The sequence below is a fragment of the Salvia splendens genome, chromosome 22 (assembly GCF_004379255.2).
Source record: "Salvia splendens isolate huo1 chromosome 22, SspV2, whole genome shotgun sequence".
NCBI lineage: Eukaryota > Viridiplantae > Streptophyta > Magnoliopsida > Lamiales > Lamiaceae > Salvia > Salvia splendens.
The window spans coordinates 20,866,538-20,883,335 of NC_056053.1; the positions used below are offsets into that span (position 1 = coordinate 20,866,538).

Genomic DNA, 16,798 nt, shown 5'->3' on the forward strand with positions numbered 1-16,798 from the left:
ATGCGGCATTAAATGCGACAGTAAAATCCGGCCGTCGAATCCTGAAAAGGTGGGATATGAAACGGTGCGATGATTTGAAATCTTTTCCAAATCTGATAAATACCGCCTTTCTTCATCATTTGAACACCTTTGCTATTGGCTTCTTCTGCACTCTCTATCTTTTGCGTGAAAAATTTCCTTCCGCTTTCAAAAATTTCCTCAGGATTTCTTCAAACTTTCAAAGAGTAAGAACCATGTCTGCTTCTTCTTCGTCTGAGTCTGGTAGCGGTAGAAAAGGGGGTAAGGGGTCTTCTAGCCGGAAAGAATCCGGGGAGAAGACCGTAGAGTATTTTCACAGTATCTTGAGTAAGGATACTGTGATATCCCTTTACGAAAAATACTCTTTTCCTGGGGGGAAGGCGGTGGTTCCCGACGATGATCATAGGGCTAACGACCCGCCGGAGGGTTATGCCACCGTTTACGAAGCCTGCTTAGAATGCGGGCTTCGTTTCCCTCTTCCCCCACCTTTTGTAGAGCTTCTTGATTTTTTTCAACTCCCTTTAGGTCAGGTGACTCCGAACTCTTGGAGGCACTTGTCGGCTTTTGCTGCCGAACTCCGTAGGTTAGATAAGGATCTGTCTCTGCGGGCAATCCTTAATTTTTTCCAATTTAAAAGGAAGGGATCTTGGTTTTACTTGATCCCCTTACAGCCGTTTAGGGCATTCTGCAAAACCAAGTGGCCGAAATGGCAAAACCGCTTCTTTTTTTATAATAGGACAGCGGCTCCGGGCTTCCCCTGGAGAGGGCCGAAGTCCGTGATTCCTCATCCTCGGTTAGAACCATTGGCCGAGCTCGATGGCGAGCTCAACAAGATTCCCGTAGTTAGGAAACAATACACGGAGTCTGAGCTCGTCAAGGGCGACGTCGTGTTCGACATCTCGTCTTCGGACGAAGAGGCCGAGGGTGAGGATTTTTCTTTACCTTTATGTTCTACTGCTTTAACGAAGAAAACTAACCTTGCTTTCTTGCTTTTTGGCAGTGTACATGCTGAACAAGGCTACCCGAAAATCTTCGGAGTCCAAGGAGCCGGAGAGGCCGAAAACCACCAGCTCGGCGTCTGATGCCGAGAGGACTCCGAAAAGGCAAAAAACCTCTTCGGATCCGAAGAAGCCGGAGTCAACTTCGGCAAAGGGGAGGGGGAAGGCCCAGAAGCCCCCGAGAGCGCCAGAGAAAGACGTGGTCTTGGCGCCTCCTTCGGAACATATCTGTGAGCCGTTTTTATGGCCCACGGACTTCGCCGAGGTGAATTCTCTTCTTGATTTTCTGGCCTTGCTTTTTTTTCTGTATTTTTTGTGGTCCCTTTGTTGACTTTTTTCTTTATTCATTTTCAGAGGAACGATATGCTCTCCAAGCTCGTCGCCGTCGAACTCTCCAAAGCGTCCAATGACTATGCCGAGATGCAGAGGAAGTTGGCGGCTGCTTGTCATCGGGCCGAACAGGCTGAGGCTAAATTTGAGAAGGCCAGAGCTGCTAGGATTTCGGCCCAGGATGAAGCTCAGTTTGCCAAAAACCAGCTCGTCATCCAGCGAGAGCAGGCGAAGCGGAGCGATGCTGCTGCCGTGGTTGCCCAAGGGGAGGCTCTCCGTGTTTACACGGAGAAACTCTTTTTGAGCAGCCAGTTCTCGGCCTTTGTCGGTAGTCTGGTAAGGCTAATTGCCGATAAGGGCGAGCAGGGGGCCGACGTCGTGCTGCCTCTGTACAGCCGAGAGATAGCAGCTCGGCTTCAGAATCTGCCGCTCCTTGAGGAGCTCGCTTCATCTTCGGTCCTGCTTTCTGCAGACCGAGTCCGGAGTTGTCGAGCTGATCGGGACGAGAACCTGGAGGCTATCTTTGCCTCCGTGGGACCCGTTTCACCCGCTTCGACTTACCACGGAGAGGGTGAGGCCGAGCCGCTGGAGCGGGAGGCCGAAGTCGATCAGGCCGGGCATCCGGAGAAGGAAGCCGATCAGGAGGCGGAGGCGAGGCCGGCAGGAGGCGAGGCTGAGGCTGAGGTAGCCCAGGAGAAAGAAGCTGTACCAGACCGAGGAGCCGGAGACGAAGCTGGCGGAGTATGATTTCGTCTCCCTTCTCTTAGTCTAGTTTCTTCCTTGTAAAATGGCCTTGAAGCCCTAGTGTAAAAAATTTTCCTTGTGAATGAAAAATTCTCTACACTTGTCTTCGTATAGCTTTTCGTACTCGCCTTTATTCCTGTTGTATTTTACTATCTGCTCGGTACAGCTGCCGAACTAATATAGCTGCTTTGTACCCAAGGAGATGGAGATACTTCACTGGAAACGGCTGTACTCTTCGGCTTTGGACGAAGCTGAGAGAAGAGCTATAGCCGATCAGACGAAAAATGACGAGCTTCTGGCTCGTTTAGTGAAGCTGGATGCCGATATCAAGGACTTAGAGTCCGATAAGAAAGATCTGGAGGCCGAGCTGAATACGGCCATTGCTGAGAGGACTGCGTATGAGGATTACATCCGTGTGCGCGGGGGAATGACCATATCAGATGTTCAGAGTCGAGTTGACGAACTGTGGGAGGAATATCATGTACTCCGTATGAACAATGTGCTGGAGAGCCCGGCTTGCCAACAAGTTGTGACATCACTGCGGCGTTGGGCTTCTCGGTACAACATTGTTCTTTCTCGGCGCCCCTCCATAGAAAGATTCCTTCGGCATATCGCGCCAACAGATGCTCGCACTCCAGATCAAACCTCTGGTTCCCTTGTTCAAAATCCTACTCCCAGCCAACAACGAACTCCGGAACAGCCGGAAACGTCAAGACGAGAACGGGCTCAGGAGCAACCGGAATCGTCAAGACAGGGACGGACTGAAATTCGCCGAGGAGTTGTGACTATGAGCGAGCAAGATCAGCAGATGCTTATTGCAGAGACTCTTCATCGCCGAGGTGTTAGGACTTCTCGGGCTCGGGGAAGAGGCGTTGGGTCGAGGATAGCATCTCGTCGACCTGCTTATTCTTCATCTGCTCGGAACAACCGAACTCGGCTTCCAGAGGATTTTGCAGATAGGTGGCTTAACTTCAGCAACCCTGGACAGTAGAATAGTCCTTTGTAATAGCGTAACGCCATTTTGTAGGGTAGCTAAGTTGTATGCCGAACAAGATTTGAAAAATGAAATTTTGTTTTCGCTTCTAACACTGTATTTACAGCTTAGCGAAAAAATTTCATCGTACTCGTCCTCGGTCTTATGAAGTAAACTTCTTTGACCGGACTTGGGCCTTGGTCTTATGAAGTAAACTTCTTTGACCGGACTTGGTCCTTGGTCTGATGAAATAAACATCTTTGACCGGACTCGTCTTTGGTCTGATGAAATAAACATCTTTGACCGGACTCGTCTTTGGTCTGATGAAATAAACATCTTTGACCGGACTCGTCTTTGGTCTGATGAAATAAACATCTTTGACCGGACTCGTCTTTGATCTGATGAAATAAACATCTTTGACCGGACTTGGTTTGTGTTCTAATTTGGCGATTTTTGTCGCCGGGATCGAACTTTCCCTTGTCCTAATTCGGCGAGTTTTATCGCGTGGATCGGACTTTCCCAGTTAACCGAAGTGGTCTTATGCAGTAAACCTCTTTGACTAGACGTGGTCGTCCCCGGCCTTATGAGGTAAACTTCTTTGACCGAGCTTGGTCGTCCTAATTCGGCGAGGTTTATCGCGTGGATCGGACTTTCCCTTTGCAGTTCGCTTCAGACGAAGTGCTTATTAAGCTGAATTGCGGTCTTGTATCCTCCTTGGAAGCTTGGACTCACAATCGTTGGCTTATTGCAGTTCGTTTCAGACGGACTGCTTGTTAAGCTGAATTGTGGTCTTATATCCTCCTTAGAAGCTTGGACTCACAATAGTCTTTAATAATCGATCTAAAAAGGGGATCAGTCTTTAAAGAACGATATACCTTGGTACCATTTGTAAGAGACGACAAGCACATAGAGACAAAACACATAGGGAAAAAATGTAGGCTGAGGGCAGAGCTTGATTGGTTGGCTTTTACCGAGCTGTAGGCTGAGGCCGAACTCTTTGGTTGTGCCGAACTGAACTCTTAGCCGAACTCTTTGGTCATGCCGAACTAATACTCTTTCTCGGGCTTTGTGCTGGCTTGTTTAGTACGTACTCCATCACTACCCCCCCCGAAGAGCGAAGTGAATCACTTCGGCACCCTGGATAATGGTACGGGGTAAGTTGATGTTTGTCCTCGGTCTTATGAAGTGAACTCTTCTTTGACCAGACTTGGTCCTTGGTCTTGATGAAATAAACATCTTTGACCGGACTCGTCTTTGGCCTGATGAAATAAACATCTTTGACCGGACTCGTCTTTGGTCTGATGAAATAAACATCTTTGACCGGACTAAGCTTGTGTCCTAATTTGGCGAGTTTTATCGCTCGGATCGGACTTTCCGTTGTCCTAATTTGGGGATCGGACTTTCCCTTGTCCTAATTCGGCGAGTTTTATCGCGTGGATCGGACTTTCCCTTGTCCTAATTCAGGCAAGTTTTATCGCGAGAATCGGACTTTTGTTGCAGTTCGTTTCAGACGAAGTGCTTGATTTTTAAGCCGAATTGTGGTCTTGTATCCTCTTTAGAAGCTTGGACTTCACAATCGTTGGCTTATTGCAGCTCGTTTCAGACGAACTGCTTGTTTAAGCTGAATTGTGGTCTTGTATCTTCTGTAGAAGCTTTGACACACAATCGTGGGCTTGTTGCAGCTCGTTTCAGACGAACTGCTTGTTTAAGCTGAATTGTGGTCTTGTATCTTCTGTAGAAGCTTTGACACACAATCGTGGGCTTGTATATGTTCTAAGAAGGGGATCAGCCTTCGAAGAACAAGATACCTCAATAACATTTGTAAGAGACGACACGCACAGAGACAGACAAAACACACAGACAAAACGCACAGAGACAAATAAAAGACCAAGCAAACCAAAGAAAGCACATTGACCGAACAGGACTCAAGACTGACTGACCGGACTGTCTCTTACAAATGGAACTTTTTGAGGTTGGAAATGTGCCATGTTCGGGGTACCTGTTCTCCTGACATGTGAGCCAATTTGTAAGACCCTTTGCCGAGGACTTCTGACACCCGATACGGACCTTCCCATGTGGGTTCGAGCTTGCCCAGCTTTTCTGCTCGGCTTACTTCGTTGTTTCTCAAGACGAGATCTCCCACTTGAAATTGCAGCTTCTTCACCCTTTGGTTGTAATACCGGGCTACTTGCTCCTTGTACTTGGCTGCTTTTATGCATGCCAATTCTCTTTTTTCTTCGGCAAGATCTAGCTCGGCTCTCAGTCCGTCGTCATTCATTTCTGAGGAGAAATTTAGAGTTCGGGGACTGGGTACGCCGATCTCCACCGGAATTACGGCTTCAGTGCCGTACACCAGACTGTACGGAGTTTCACCGTTGGAGATTGTGGGTGTAGTTCGGTAGGACCATAGGACTTGAGGGAGATTTTCTACCCATTGTCCTTTGGCTTGTTCTAACCGAGCTTTTAACCCTTTCACCAGGATACGATTTGTTACCTCCGTTTGTCCGTTTGCTTGTGGATGAGAGACCGAAGTGAACCGCTGTTGAATATTCAGCTCTTGGCACCAATTCTTGAACGTCTTGTCGGTGAACTGAGTCCCGTTATCCGAGATGAGGATGTGGGGTATGCCGAATCGGCACACTATGTTCTTCCAGACGAAATCCAATGCCTTCGAGCTCGTTATCGTAGCTAATGGTTCAGCTTCCACCCACTTCGTAAAGTAGTCCACGGCAACGATTAGGAATTTCATTTGCCGAGGAGCTTGAGGAAGTGGTCCCACTATGTCTATGCCCCATTGCATGAAAGGCCAAGGGCTCTGCATAGTGGATAGATCGGTCTGCGGCATCTTTGGGATATTTGCATGGATTTGGCACTTCGGGCAGGTCTTGACGAGCTGCACTGCTTCTTGTACCAAGGTTGGCCAATAATATCCCCATCTCAGAACTTTTTTAGCTAAAGCTCTGGCTCCGATGTGGCTACCGCACGATCCTTCATGAACTTCTCTGAGGATGTAGTCCGTCTCTTCTGGTCCTACGCACCGCAATAATGGCTGGAGGTAAGACTTTCTAAAGAGGACTCCTTCATGAAGTTCGTACCGAAGTGCTCGGCACGTGATCTTCCGAGCTTCTCTCCTATCCTCGGGCAATTGTCCTTGATCCAGATACTGCAAGATCGGCGTCATCCAGTTCGGCGAGCTGGATACTGAATGTACCTCGGCTTCATCAATGCTTCGATGCATTAATTCTTCCGCCTTTGAGCTCGGATCTGAGGCCAACTTACTTAAGGTATCTGCTCGGCTATTTTCCGCTCTGGGAATGCGGATTATCCGAAAATAGGAGAAACTTCGGCTGATGCTTTGCGCTTTGTCGTTATATGATACAGCTTGGGTTGCTATGGTACCTTCTCCGACTTCGTGTGAGGAACCTTGCTGGAGAGCCAGTGCCCTGATGGTTGTTCACAGGCTTATCCCCACCATCACCCTTTGCTAAAGAAAGATGTCTTTTCTTCTACTTTGGCCTGCATTCTTGAGCACATTGAAAACGATAGCAGTGGAAAACCTTTATTGAGAAAGTAAGAAGTTCTTGATAAACCATCTTCGAAAGGTGCAGGTAAAGATATGGTAATTTAAAAGGATTTCTTCTCATAAGAGACCAATCCATGGATCCCGCCTTCAACTTGCGCTGCCCCAGTTCTAACCTGTACAAGTAGAACATATAATTGAGTTTGACATCACTCATTTTCCATATTCACAAACATGAATATATGCGAACCTCTAGCCTTAGCACACCGGATCGCAGGAGGTCATTAGCGGACTGCAGGGAGGAGGCACCGAGATCCTGGAATCCCTGCTTCACAGCTTGCATTGTGTAGGGTATGAACTTCAACACAGACCCTTTATCAGCCACTGCTCCAACTACACCTTGTGCTATTTTCAGCTTTGCTGTATCACCCAAGTATCGGGCATCACTCCCTTTCGTCATTGCTTCAAGGGATCCCATACCTCTGTACTTTTTCACTCGCCAACCACCCTTGACAAAGATGATAATATAACCTCCAATCAATGACAAATTACAATGATTTATCATCCAGATTATTAAGTACTAACAAGTATTCCTAAAAATCATGTTGGTATATTTTGTGAAGCCTAACATATCCAAAAGATAGATACAAACTGAATCACAAAGAAACAAGATCAAGATTAGATCGAGGGAACGCAAAGCTTGCAGGGACGACATGTAGCTGATAGGCACTTCTCGTGGCCTAATATTACGACCTAATATCTTTGTTCACTTAAACCTTTGAGAGACATAAGTTTACATAATGTATAGGACATGTATCAACATATGCAAAAACACTGTATATGAGTAAATACTACTATATGAATAGGCATGGCCTTGAATGAAAATTGAAACTTCACAGCAGATCTTGTAATTTGAAGTTAAAATACGTAACTTTAAAGTAGTTTGTAGCTTTACCTGATTTTCATAAGTACCAGGAGCTTCATTACTTCCAGCTAAAAAGCCACCCATCATCACAGTTGATGCCCCTAAGGCCAAAGCTTTCACAATGTGCCCCGAGTTTGATATTCCACCATCCGCAATCACAGGCACCGAACTCTCAGCCGCGATTGATGCAACCTTATAAACTGCTGTTGCCTGAAAATTCAAAACAACAACTCACTTCACAAATTAGGAAATGCTAGATTTTGATAACACTAGCAATCAGACAAAGCCATGTTATGAAGTACCTGCCCACGTCCAACCGCACATACTTCTTGGGTGGTGCAAATGGAACCTGACCCCATACCAACTCTAAGTCCATCCACCCCTGCCTGAATCAAGTTCTGCGCCTGATAAGCAGTCACTACATTCCCACCAATCACATCCAGTTCCGGATAATTGTTCTTGACATGCTTGATCATCTCAATCTGATAGATTGAATTTCCTTGAGAGCTATCAAGAACCACCACATTCACCCCTGCCTTCACTAAATGCTCCAGCCTCATTTTATCCGAATCTCGAGTCCCTATCGCAGCACCCACCAAGAAACTCCCATCCGACGCCAGTGATGGCAGCCCCAGCTTCGGAAACCCCTCAATCCTCTCCACATCTTCACTAGTAACTAAGTTAACAATTTCCTCTACCCCTTCCCCGTAATCCCTCACCAATGGCACAAATTCAGCCCTATCCTTGGCTAAATATCCAGCAACATCCTCAAAACTATAACTAGACGGGAGAGTAGTCGACGACTTGGTCATATACTCAGAAACCCTAACTTCCTTATCATCCAATTTATCCCAATCCGATTTCTTCACAAAACCTAAAAATTTCGAACTCTCGCTCCCTGCATCGGTCACGAAAATGCAGGGGGCGGAGCAGAAATCTTCGGCGGATGAAATTGAATCCGAAGGAGATTTAAACACAATCTCATGAGTGAAAGGTATTTTATGGGATTTAGCGCGGAGAATGAGTGAGGCTTGATCGACAGTGGGGGTGTTATAGTGTACGATACCGATGCCACCGAGGGAAGCCATGGCGGTGGCCATGGAGGATCCGGTGACGGTGTCCATCGGAGACGAGACGCAGGGTATAGCTAGGGCGACGCGGCGGCTGAGCTTGGTGGCGAGAGAAACGGCGTCGACGGGGAAGTCGATGTAGTGAGGGAGGAAGATGACGTCGTCATATGTGTAGGAGTATCCCTGGTTGAACAACGTTGTGGCCGGAAACCCATCGTCGATTAGAGAAGCACCGTCCATCTCCGTCGGTAAAGGTGGTGGCTGTTCAGTATTGCCTTCATGCAATCCCACTATACGTCCACATCCAGACTGAAACTGGGCCTTCCCATCCGGGCCGTCATGTAGTAAGGGCCCAACAAAATCTTGTGACTAATTATTATAGGATATCATAATTCATTTAAGATTATATTGTGAAATTATTTTAGTGAACTATAATAGTTTATTTAAAATTAATTTATGAGATTTAATTTAATAAATTAAAGATAATATATATTTAATTATAAAATATAATTTTGCAAATTGAATCGTCGTTGGTAAATTGAATTAAAGAGATGGTCATCCAATAGCTGAATAGGAAAATTACTAGTAATCATTTATTTGTAGTTAGCACTGACAATTGTAAGTTTTTAAAGCAAGTTTAACTGACGTACGCATGGATTCATTTTGTTTTTTACTAGTATTACAAAACGGAACTTTAATAAACTACTAATAAACTCATAACCTCTCATAATATGGTTTAACTAGAGACTTTATACAAGGTTGTAGACGATTAATAAAATAAGACTGACAAATTCTCAAAAACAGAAGGGATTGTTGTTGGGCTTGACCCAAAGCGGGCTTGACCCAAAGCAGACAATATCAAACTAATGTTGCAGTCGACGATCCTAGCAAGTGGTATCAGAGCCCAGGTGGCTATGGGTTGTGCCTGGATGAGCCCCGGTTAGGGTCGGGCCCTGAAGGACTCAGAGTTAGAGTCGGGCCCAGGACGACCCAGGGGCCATGGCTGGAACGACCCATGTTTGTGTCGACTGGGTTACCGATGTGGTCTCGGTTTGAGGGGAGGTTTGATGGGTTACAAACCCATCCCACATCGGATGAGGGAGGGAAGTTGGAAGGTGTATATAATTCCTGTCCAACCCCAATTAGTTTGAGGCCTTTTGGGAGTGACCCAAAAACAAATCCGTGCGGGCTTGATTCAAAGCGGATAATATCAAACTAATGTTGCAGTCGACGATCCTAACAATTGTGACATATCAACAGGGGACTGGTATTGTAAGTTGTAACAATGTAGGTTGATATAGCCCAAGCTGTATAAATTAAATTGCGGCGCAAAATTAATTCAGTTTTCAAATGCAGGTCAACGAGTCTAAAAAAATTTAAGTACTAGTATAATTTTCATTAGGGGTAAATAGCATATATACTTAATAGTGTGGGTCTTTTAAAATGCATACATTACTCCAACTTAAGTACTAGTACAATATTCATTAGGGGTAAATAGCATATATACTTAATAGTGTGGGTCTTTTAAAATGCATACATTACTCGAACAGTATAAAATTAAGATTAATATTTAACCCTTAGATGTTAATATGAGTTGATGGGATTAAATATTATGAATTTCAATAAATAGTACTTTATCCGTCCTAAAAGAATATGCATTTTGGATTCGTCATAATTTTTAATGTAAAATTAGTAAAGTAAGAACGTGGTAGAGGGAAAAAGTAGTATTGTTAGTAGAGAATGAGTCTCACGTAAAGAGTTTCCAAATTACAAAGTGCATATTCTTTTGGGATGGACTAAAAAGGAAAAAAATGCATGTTCTTATGGGACGGGGGAATAGATAAAATGTCAATAAAAGGGTAAAATCGTCAACCTATCATAATATGTTAATTTTCGCGGTTTTTCTAATATCAACATAGTTTATTAAAATATGCTTATCAACATATACGTAAAGAGTTTCCAAATTACAAAGTGCATATTCTTTTGGGATGAACTAAAAAGGAAAAAAAAATGCATGTTCTTATGGGACGGGGGAATAGATAAAATGTCAATAAAAGGGTAAAATCGTCAATCTATCATAATATGTTAATTTTCGCGGTTTTTCTAATATCAACATAGTTTATTAAAAATATCAACACAATGACAGGAATATTTCAACACCATGTTATTGATATGATAGATGCATTATATTTAAACTTTTTAATTCATTTATTGATATAAAATATGCTTATCAACATATACGAAAATTAAAAATAAAATAAAAATTATAAAATTTCATCATCCGATCATCGTCAACACATATGCAATTGAGATCTTGTTAGAATCCTTATAAAATTACCTTAATTGGATAACTTTTTTATGAAAAATAATTTAAATTGAAAGCGTTATAAAATTACCTTTAATGTGATTGCTAAATATTCCATCCGTCACATAAGAATATGCATTTTTTCCTTTTTAGTCCGTCCCACAAGAATATGCACTTTCTAATTTTGAAAAGTTTTTACTCTCTATTGAGGTGAGACCTATTATCCACTAACAATACTTTAATTACTTTTTCTCTCTACACGTATCTTACTTTACTAATTTTACATTAAAACTTGTGTCGAATCCAAAGTGCATATTCTTTAGGGACGGAGTAACTAGTTAATAATTCATCCCAACCCTGTAATCATATACATAAATTGTTAAACAATTTTGGCTTGAACAAAATGGCTATTTTTCAATATTCATATATGCATGAGGCACGTATAAATAAACCAGATTCTACAAGAATAAAATCCAAAGGAAAAAAATTAAGACAATGGCCCTCCTTAAATCATGCACCACATGCTTAATCTTGTCTCTCCTCTCAATCACATGTTCTTCGTCATCTCCACACAAACACTTTCAAAATCTCGACGTCTCTGCTTCCCTAGAACAAACTCGGCAAATCGTCTCTCCAAATTCCGCACCTACCAATCACCAACCGCCGCCGCCTTCCTCAAATAGTGCTCAAATAGTAGTTAAGGGACGGTTTAAGAGACGGTATAGAGACAGCGTAGTGGATGGCCTAATCCCTCGCTCCTCTCTCCCTTCCGCCACCACCACCACCAACAACAACAACTACACCGCCCTCACGCTCTCCCGCCTCGCCCGCGACCAAGCCCACCTCCAGTCCCTCCTCTCCCGCCTTGAGTCGCCCGTCACGTCTGGACTCAGCCAAGACAGCGGCGAGTACTTCGCCTGCATAGGTTAATAATTATTTAAATCATGAAATTTTATCAAATTTTAATATAAAATTTACTCTTTAGATTACAAATTAAAAATTTCTCAAGTGTGGTCTCCTAGTAATAACGCTTAAGACGATGTTGTTTTATTAGAATAAAAAATTGAAGGAAAAAAAAATATTTTAATAAAACGAAGTTGTTTCAACATTTTAAATGGATCTTGTTGTGTTGACAAAGAACATAATTGTGAAAAAAATGAAGTTTTCTAAGTTAATAGTACTCCCTCAGTTCATTAGGAGTCCCAATTTGCTATATTTAGTCCAATAAAAAAAAGGCAGAAGAAAACTTTAATTTTATATGTACCAAAATTTATATAGATCAAAACTTCAAATTAAAAAAAAAGACCAATAAAATTGAGAAAAAATTTCCACATATTAAGCATAAATAGTTTCCATGTTATATATGATTATCTATTGCACTTGTCAAAAAACTATTAGTTGGACACGCCAAGTCATATTGCCAACTTAGTATCTCTAGACTAGGAATACTTTCTCTAAAAAATAGTTACTCTACCATTAAAATGGCTATTAATTTTATGTCCATCACATATGAACTCTACAAAACAACACGATGAATCGCTCCAAATTTATCATCTAAATCAGTGTAGTTAAATAAGTACAATCTCATATTCTATAGGTTCCATATTTCTACTTTTCTAGGGCCACAGCCCTTTGTAATATTAATAAGGGCGTACATTCTAATGAGGCCCAAATTAACATCTTTATCCTATATCTATATGTAAGTTATGCTTCCTTGCGTCTTCTTTAAAGTAAAACATTTCTTTTTTTAGATGTAATTTAATGTACTATTCTCTTCGTCTCAAAGTAGTTAAATTATTTTTATTTTGAAGTCGTTTCAAGGTAGTTAGATTTGTTTCCTTTTTGGTAATAAAATTTTATTCTCTCTCGTCCTTTATTTTCTTCATGCAAATATTAATTTCTTAAATTTTGTGTCCAAAATAAACAGTTCAACTAATTTGGGAAGTATAGAGCATTACCTAATTTGTTAAATGGTGAGATAGTAAAGCAAAGAGAGCTGTTTTTATTTTCATCAATGTCTCACTTTGAATAAGATGGACGAAGTATTTACTTTTTTTTCCATAATTTATTGATAAACTATTTCTATTCAAACTGGATATGACATTGTTAATACTTTCATTATTTTTTAGTTGGGCAGATTGCGATTAAATTAAATCAAGATAAACTATCAAAGTTTGGTCTGTCTTACACATTTCAAAATCTGAAAATTAAATTATGAAAGTTGAGAATTTCGCCATTGTTCCATTCAACTTCTTTTAGGCGAAATATGCAATGATGTTGCAACCGGTTTTAAACACATGTAAATATTATGACTATGGTAACTCACTTCTTTAGGGAGATACATGCGTAGACTGATTTTACAATTCTGAGCCATGCTGGGTTGGATCGGCTGTTCACAGTTGACAACTCTACACACTTAACTGGAGAAAAATGAGGTTGTAACCGAGTTGTGGTTGACCTTATTGCTGATGCCCATTTATCTAAATTCTTACAACCTAATTTAAATTTTTATTATTTAATAATTTAAAATTGTTTTTTAATTTGTTGATGTTAAAAAATGAGAATATAACCTCCATTTAATTACAAATCACAATGATTTATCATTCAGATTATTAAGGAGCACGTATTCATGTTGATATATTTTGTTAGCCTACATTTCCTAAAAAGTAGATACAAACTGAAAAGAAAATAGTTGAAAGAGTAATTTATGATGTTTTTCTTGAATACTTTGGGGATTGCAAGAAAATATCATCACGGCACTAAGTGGATCCCTATTTATGGCATACTAAAAAAACTGGTCATAATGTCTATGAGGGCATGGGTAAGTGAACCTTCACAAACCTTTTTCTTTAGAGGGTAAAAGTCTAAAAGACAATACTCGCCCGTCTAACATTATTTGAGGCATTTTTTTTGTACTAGATTTAAAAAATTTGTGTTTAGTGAGTTAAATAAAGATAAAATAAGGTAGATAAGAGAATAAAGTGAAAGAGAGAAGAGAAAGTAAAATAAAAGGAAGAATAAAATGGGTGAGATTAGATATTTGAAATTCCAGAATGGAATACGACTCAGGTAACTTCGGACAGAGGGAGTATGATTATTCAAATTCTAAATAGTGTATATTATCTTTTACAATCCAAACTCACGCCTTGTGATTTCACATGCATATATATCCGAGCATAGCTAGATGTAGAAATGTAAGTTTAGTGTTGGAGTGCAAACCACTTCCTATATCGGAGAATAGACAGAGTTACAAGCAATATATACGGAATACCCCAACTAATGTGTAGTTAGAGTGTGCTGTCGCCGAACCCCAATTGTTAAAAACCAAAAACAAAATCCAAATTAATGTTCCAATTGTATTATGTTACCACTTACCAGCTACCACATTTACTCCACCTCTATAAATCCAACTCCCTCCCCTCTTAGAGTAGTACTACAACCCTTAAAAAAACATGGCTTCTCCCTCCCCCTCCCCCTCCCTCTCCCTCTCCCTCACCTCCTCCATCCTCCTCTCTCTGATTCTCATCTCCACCTCCTCATCCGATCATCAATTTGAGCTCCTCGACCTCCACCAACCTCCTCAACTCTCCTCTCCCACCACACACCACCAACCACACTCCCCCCCTCTCTCCCTAACCCTCCACCCCCGCTCCTCCCTCCATCCCCCCACCGCCAACTACACCGCCCTCACCCTCTCCCGCCTCGCCTGCGACCAGGCCCGCGTCCACTCCCTCCTCCTCCGCCACTCCCTCGCCCTCTCCGCCACCTCCGCGCCTGACTTCTCCCCACAGGAGCTCCAGTCCCCCGTCATCTCCGGCATCCGCCTCGGCAGCGGCGAGTACTTCGCCCGCCTCGGCGTCGGCCGCCCCGCTAAAAACTTCTACATGGTCCTTGATAGCGGCAGCGACGTCACCTGGCTCCAATGCCGCCCCTGCGCCGCCTGCTACAACCAGTCCGACCCCATCTTCAACCCCTCCACCTCCTCCACTTACCGCCCCCTCCCCTGCGCCGCCCCCCAGTGCTCCGCCCTCGACACCTCCGCCTGCCGCACCAACGCCTGCCTCTACCAGGTTCATACAAAATAAAATACCAAAAATAATGCAGAAATATAAGACTTACTCGAGTCTTTTTGGTCATTTTAGTACGTTCATAGTAGTCGAGCATGTCTAACGTATTTCTTCTTACTTACCTCACATTTCTTCATTTCTCTACCTTTTTCATTTCCTATTTTATTTTTTTTAATTAATTCAGTATGAAACGTAGGTTGTAGTACCAGTAATATATGACTAGTTTACTACAACCTTTTAATTAATTTAATTACACTTATTTTACTAGAGAAATCGTAAATATTGATAACTTAATTTAATTACACATATTTTATTTATTTCAACACAGGTCTCCTACGGCGACGGCTCCTACACCGTCGGCAATTTCGCCACTGAAACCGTCTCGTTTACCTCCTCTGCCTCCGTCCCAAATGTTGCAATCGGCTGCGGCCACCACAACGAGGGCTTATTCGCCGGAGCCGCCGGTTTATTAGGGCTCGGCGGTGGGCCCCTCTCCCTAACTTCCCAAATCAAAGCGACGTCGTTTTCCTACTGTTTAGTAAACCGCGACTCGGCCTCCTCATCTACTCTCGACTTCAACTCTCCCCGCCCTGCCGATTCGGTACTCGCCCCTCTACTCGCCAATCCCCGAGTCAAAACCTACCGCTACATCGCCCTATCCGGAATCGACGTCGGCGGCCGCCCGGTGAATTTCTCCCCGAGCCTCCTCTCGATCGGCCGGGACGGCCGCGGCGGGGTGATCATCGACTCCGGCACGGCGGTGACGCGGCTGCGGTCTGAGGTGTACGGCGCTGTGAGAGACGCGTTTGCCGGAATGGCGCGGGGGCTGCCGGCGGCGGGCGGGTTCTCGCTTTTCGACACGTGCTACGACCTGTCGGGGATGGCGAGGGCGAGGGTGCCGACAGTGGCGCTGCGGTTCGAGGGGGGGAAGACGGTGGCTCTGCGGCCGAGCAATTTCCTAATTCCGGTGGACGAAGGCGGGAAGTACTGCTTTGCGTTCGCGGCGACGAGCGGGTCGCTGTCGATCATAGGCAACGTGCAGCAGCAGGGGACACGTGTCAGTTACGATCTCGCTAATAAAGTTGTTGGTTTCAGCCCAAATAAATGCTAGAGCGCAAACTAATTAATTTCGATTCCTAATTAGTTAAATTTCTGTCCTTCCAAAGGTGGTAATTGTATGCATTTATTCCAATTCAAATTAGTGCCCATGCAATTATCAAATTATAATATGCTCTACTGCTTCAACTTACCCTAGGTTTATTGTTAAGTTTGATAATAATGTAGATGTTATTATCACTTGAATCAGAAATAATTGAAGCAAAGCCTTTTCTTGAGTAGAATACAAGCTACTTTTTGCCTTTTAATTGGAATCTACTAGGCTGATCTTTTGCACTTATTATGATTTTGGCTGGCCAATTCATAAGTAGCACACTATAAACATCTTATTTTATCACATTAGTATATTCGAAATTTAAAAAAAAAAATTACTCTTTTCATTTAAAAAAATTAATAAATCACACACTACATTAAATTATTGAAGTCACACTTCAATATAGTATATATAAAATAAGATTTTCATTTCTTTAATTTTTAAACATTATTTAAGTCACGCTCCACTGTAAAATTAATATAGTATTATAAATAAAAAAAGATTTAAAATTTTTAAACCTTTTTTTATCCATTTACTTTAAAGTGCTAGTATGTCCAAATATTTGGGAAATGAACCTATTTCTTTTTGACACGCAATTTAAGAAAAATGTGTTAAGTGAGTGAAATAAAGAAAGAATAAAGTAGGAAATGAAAAAGACAGATAAATAAATAGTGAATAAAGTAAGAGATATTAAAGTA

At 42.5% G+C, this 16,798-nt stretch overlaps 2 protein-coding genes across 2 annotated transcripts; one reads left to right on the forward strand and one right to left on the reverse strand.

Moving 5' to 3' along the window:
* Window positions 1–6,587: 6,587 nt before the first annotated feature.
* On the reverse strand, window positions 6,588–8,818 carry LOC121786449 (inosine-5'-monophosphate dehydrogenase-like). Its single transcript, XM_042185098.1, has 4 exons — window positions 7,811–8,818; window positions 7,539–7,718; window positions 6,834–7,091; window positions 6,588–6,759 (listed from the first exon to the last, which is right to left on the reverse strand). Exons 1-4 carry the CDS (start codon window positions 8,816–8,818, stop codon window positions 6,688–6,690), a joined length of 1,518 nt encoding a protein of 505 aa, XP_042041032.1. The 3' UTR covers window positions 6,588–6,687.
* Window positions 8,819–14,320: 5,502 nt separating this feature from the next.
* LOC121785679 (protein ASPARTIC PROTEASE IN GUARD CELL 1-like) lies at window positions 14,321–16,199 on the forward strand. The gene is made up of 2 exons (XM_042184083.1): window positions 14,321–14,953; window positions 15,279–16,199. The coding sequence occupies exons 1-2, from the start codon at window positions 14,336–14,338 to the stop codon at window positions 16,059–16,061; spliced, it is 1,401 nt and encodes a 466-aa protein (XP_042040017.1). The 5' UTR covers window positions 14,321–14,335; the 3' UTR covers window positions 16,062–16,199.
* Window positions 16,200–16,798: the final 599 nt, after the last annotated feature.

What these genes read in the sequence shown, in the direction of transcription:
- LOC121786449 (XM_042185098.1), bottom strand. Translation starts at nt 8,818, where the DNA reads ATGGACGGTGCTTCTCTAATCGACGATGGGTTTCCGGCCACAACGTTG. An exon ending in GTGCGGTTGGACGTGGGCAG is followed by an intron (nt 7,719 to 7,810) that starts GTACTTCATAAC and finishes TTGAATTTTCAG; the next exon opens with GCAACAGCAGTTTATAAGGT. An exon ending in CTGGTACTTATGAAAATCAG is followed by an intron (nt 7,092 to 7,538) that starts GTAAAGCTACAA and finishes ATCTTTGTCAAG; the next exon opens with GGTGGTTGGCGAGTGAAAAA.
- LOC121785679 (XM_042184083.1), top strand. Translation starts at nt 14,336, where the DNA reads ATGGCTTCTCCCTCCCCCTCCCCCTCCCTCTCCCTCTCCCTCACCTCC. An exon ending in CCAACGCCTGCCTCTACCAG is followed by an intron (nt 14,954 to 15,278) that starts GTTCATACAAAA and finishes ATTTCAACACAG; the next exon opens with GTCTCCTACGGCGACGGCTC.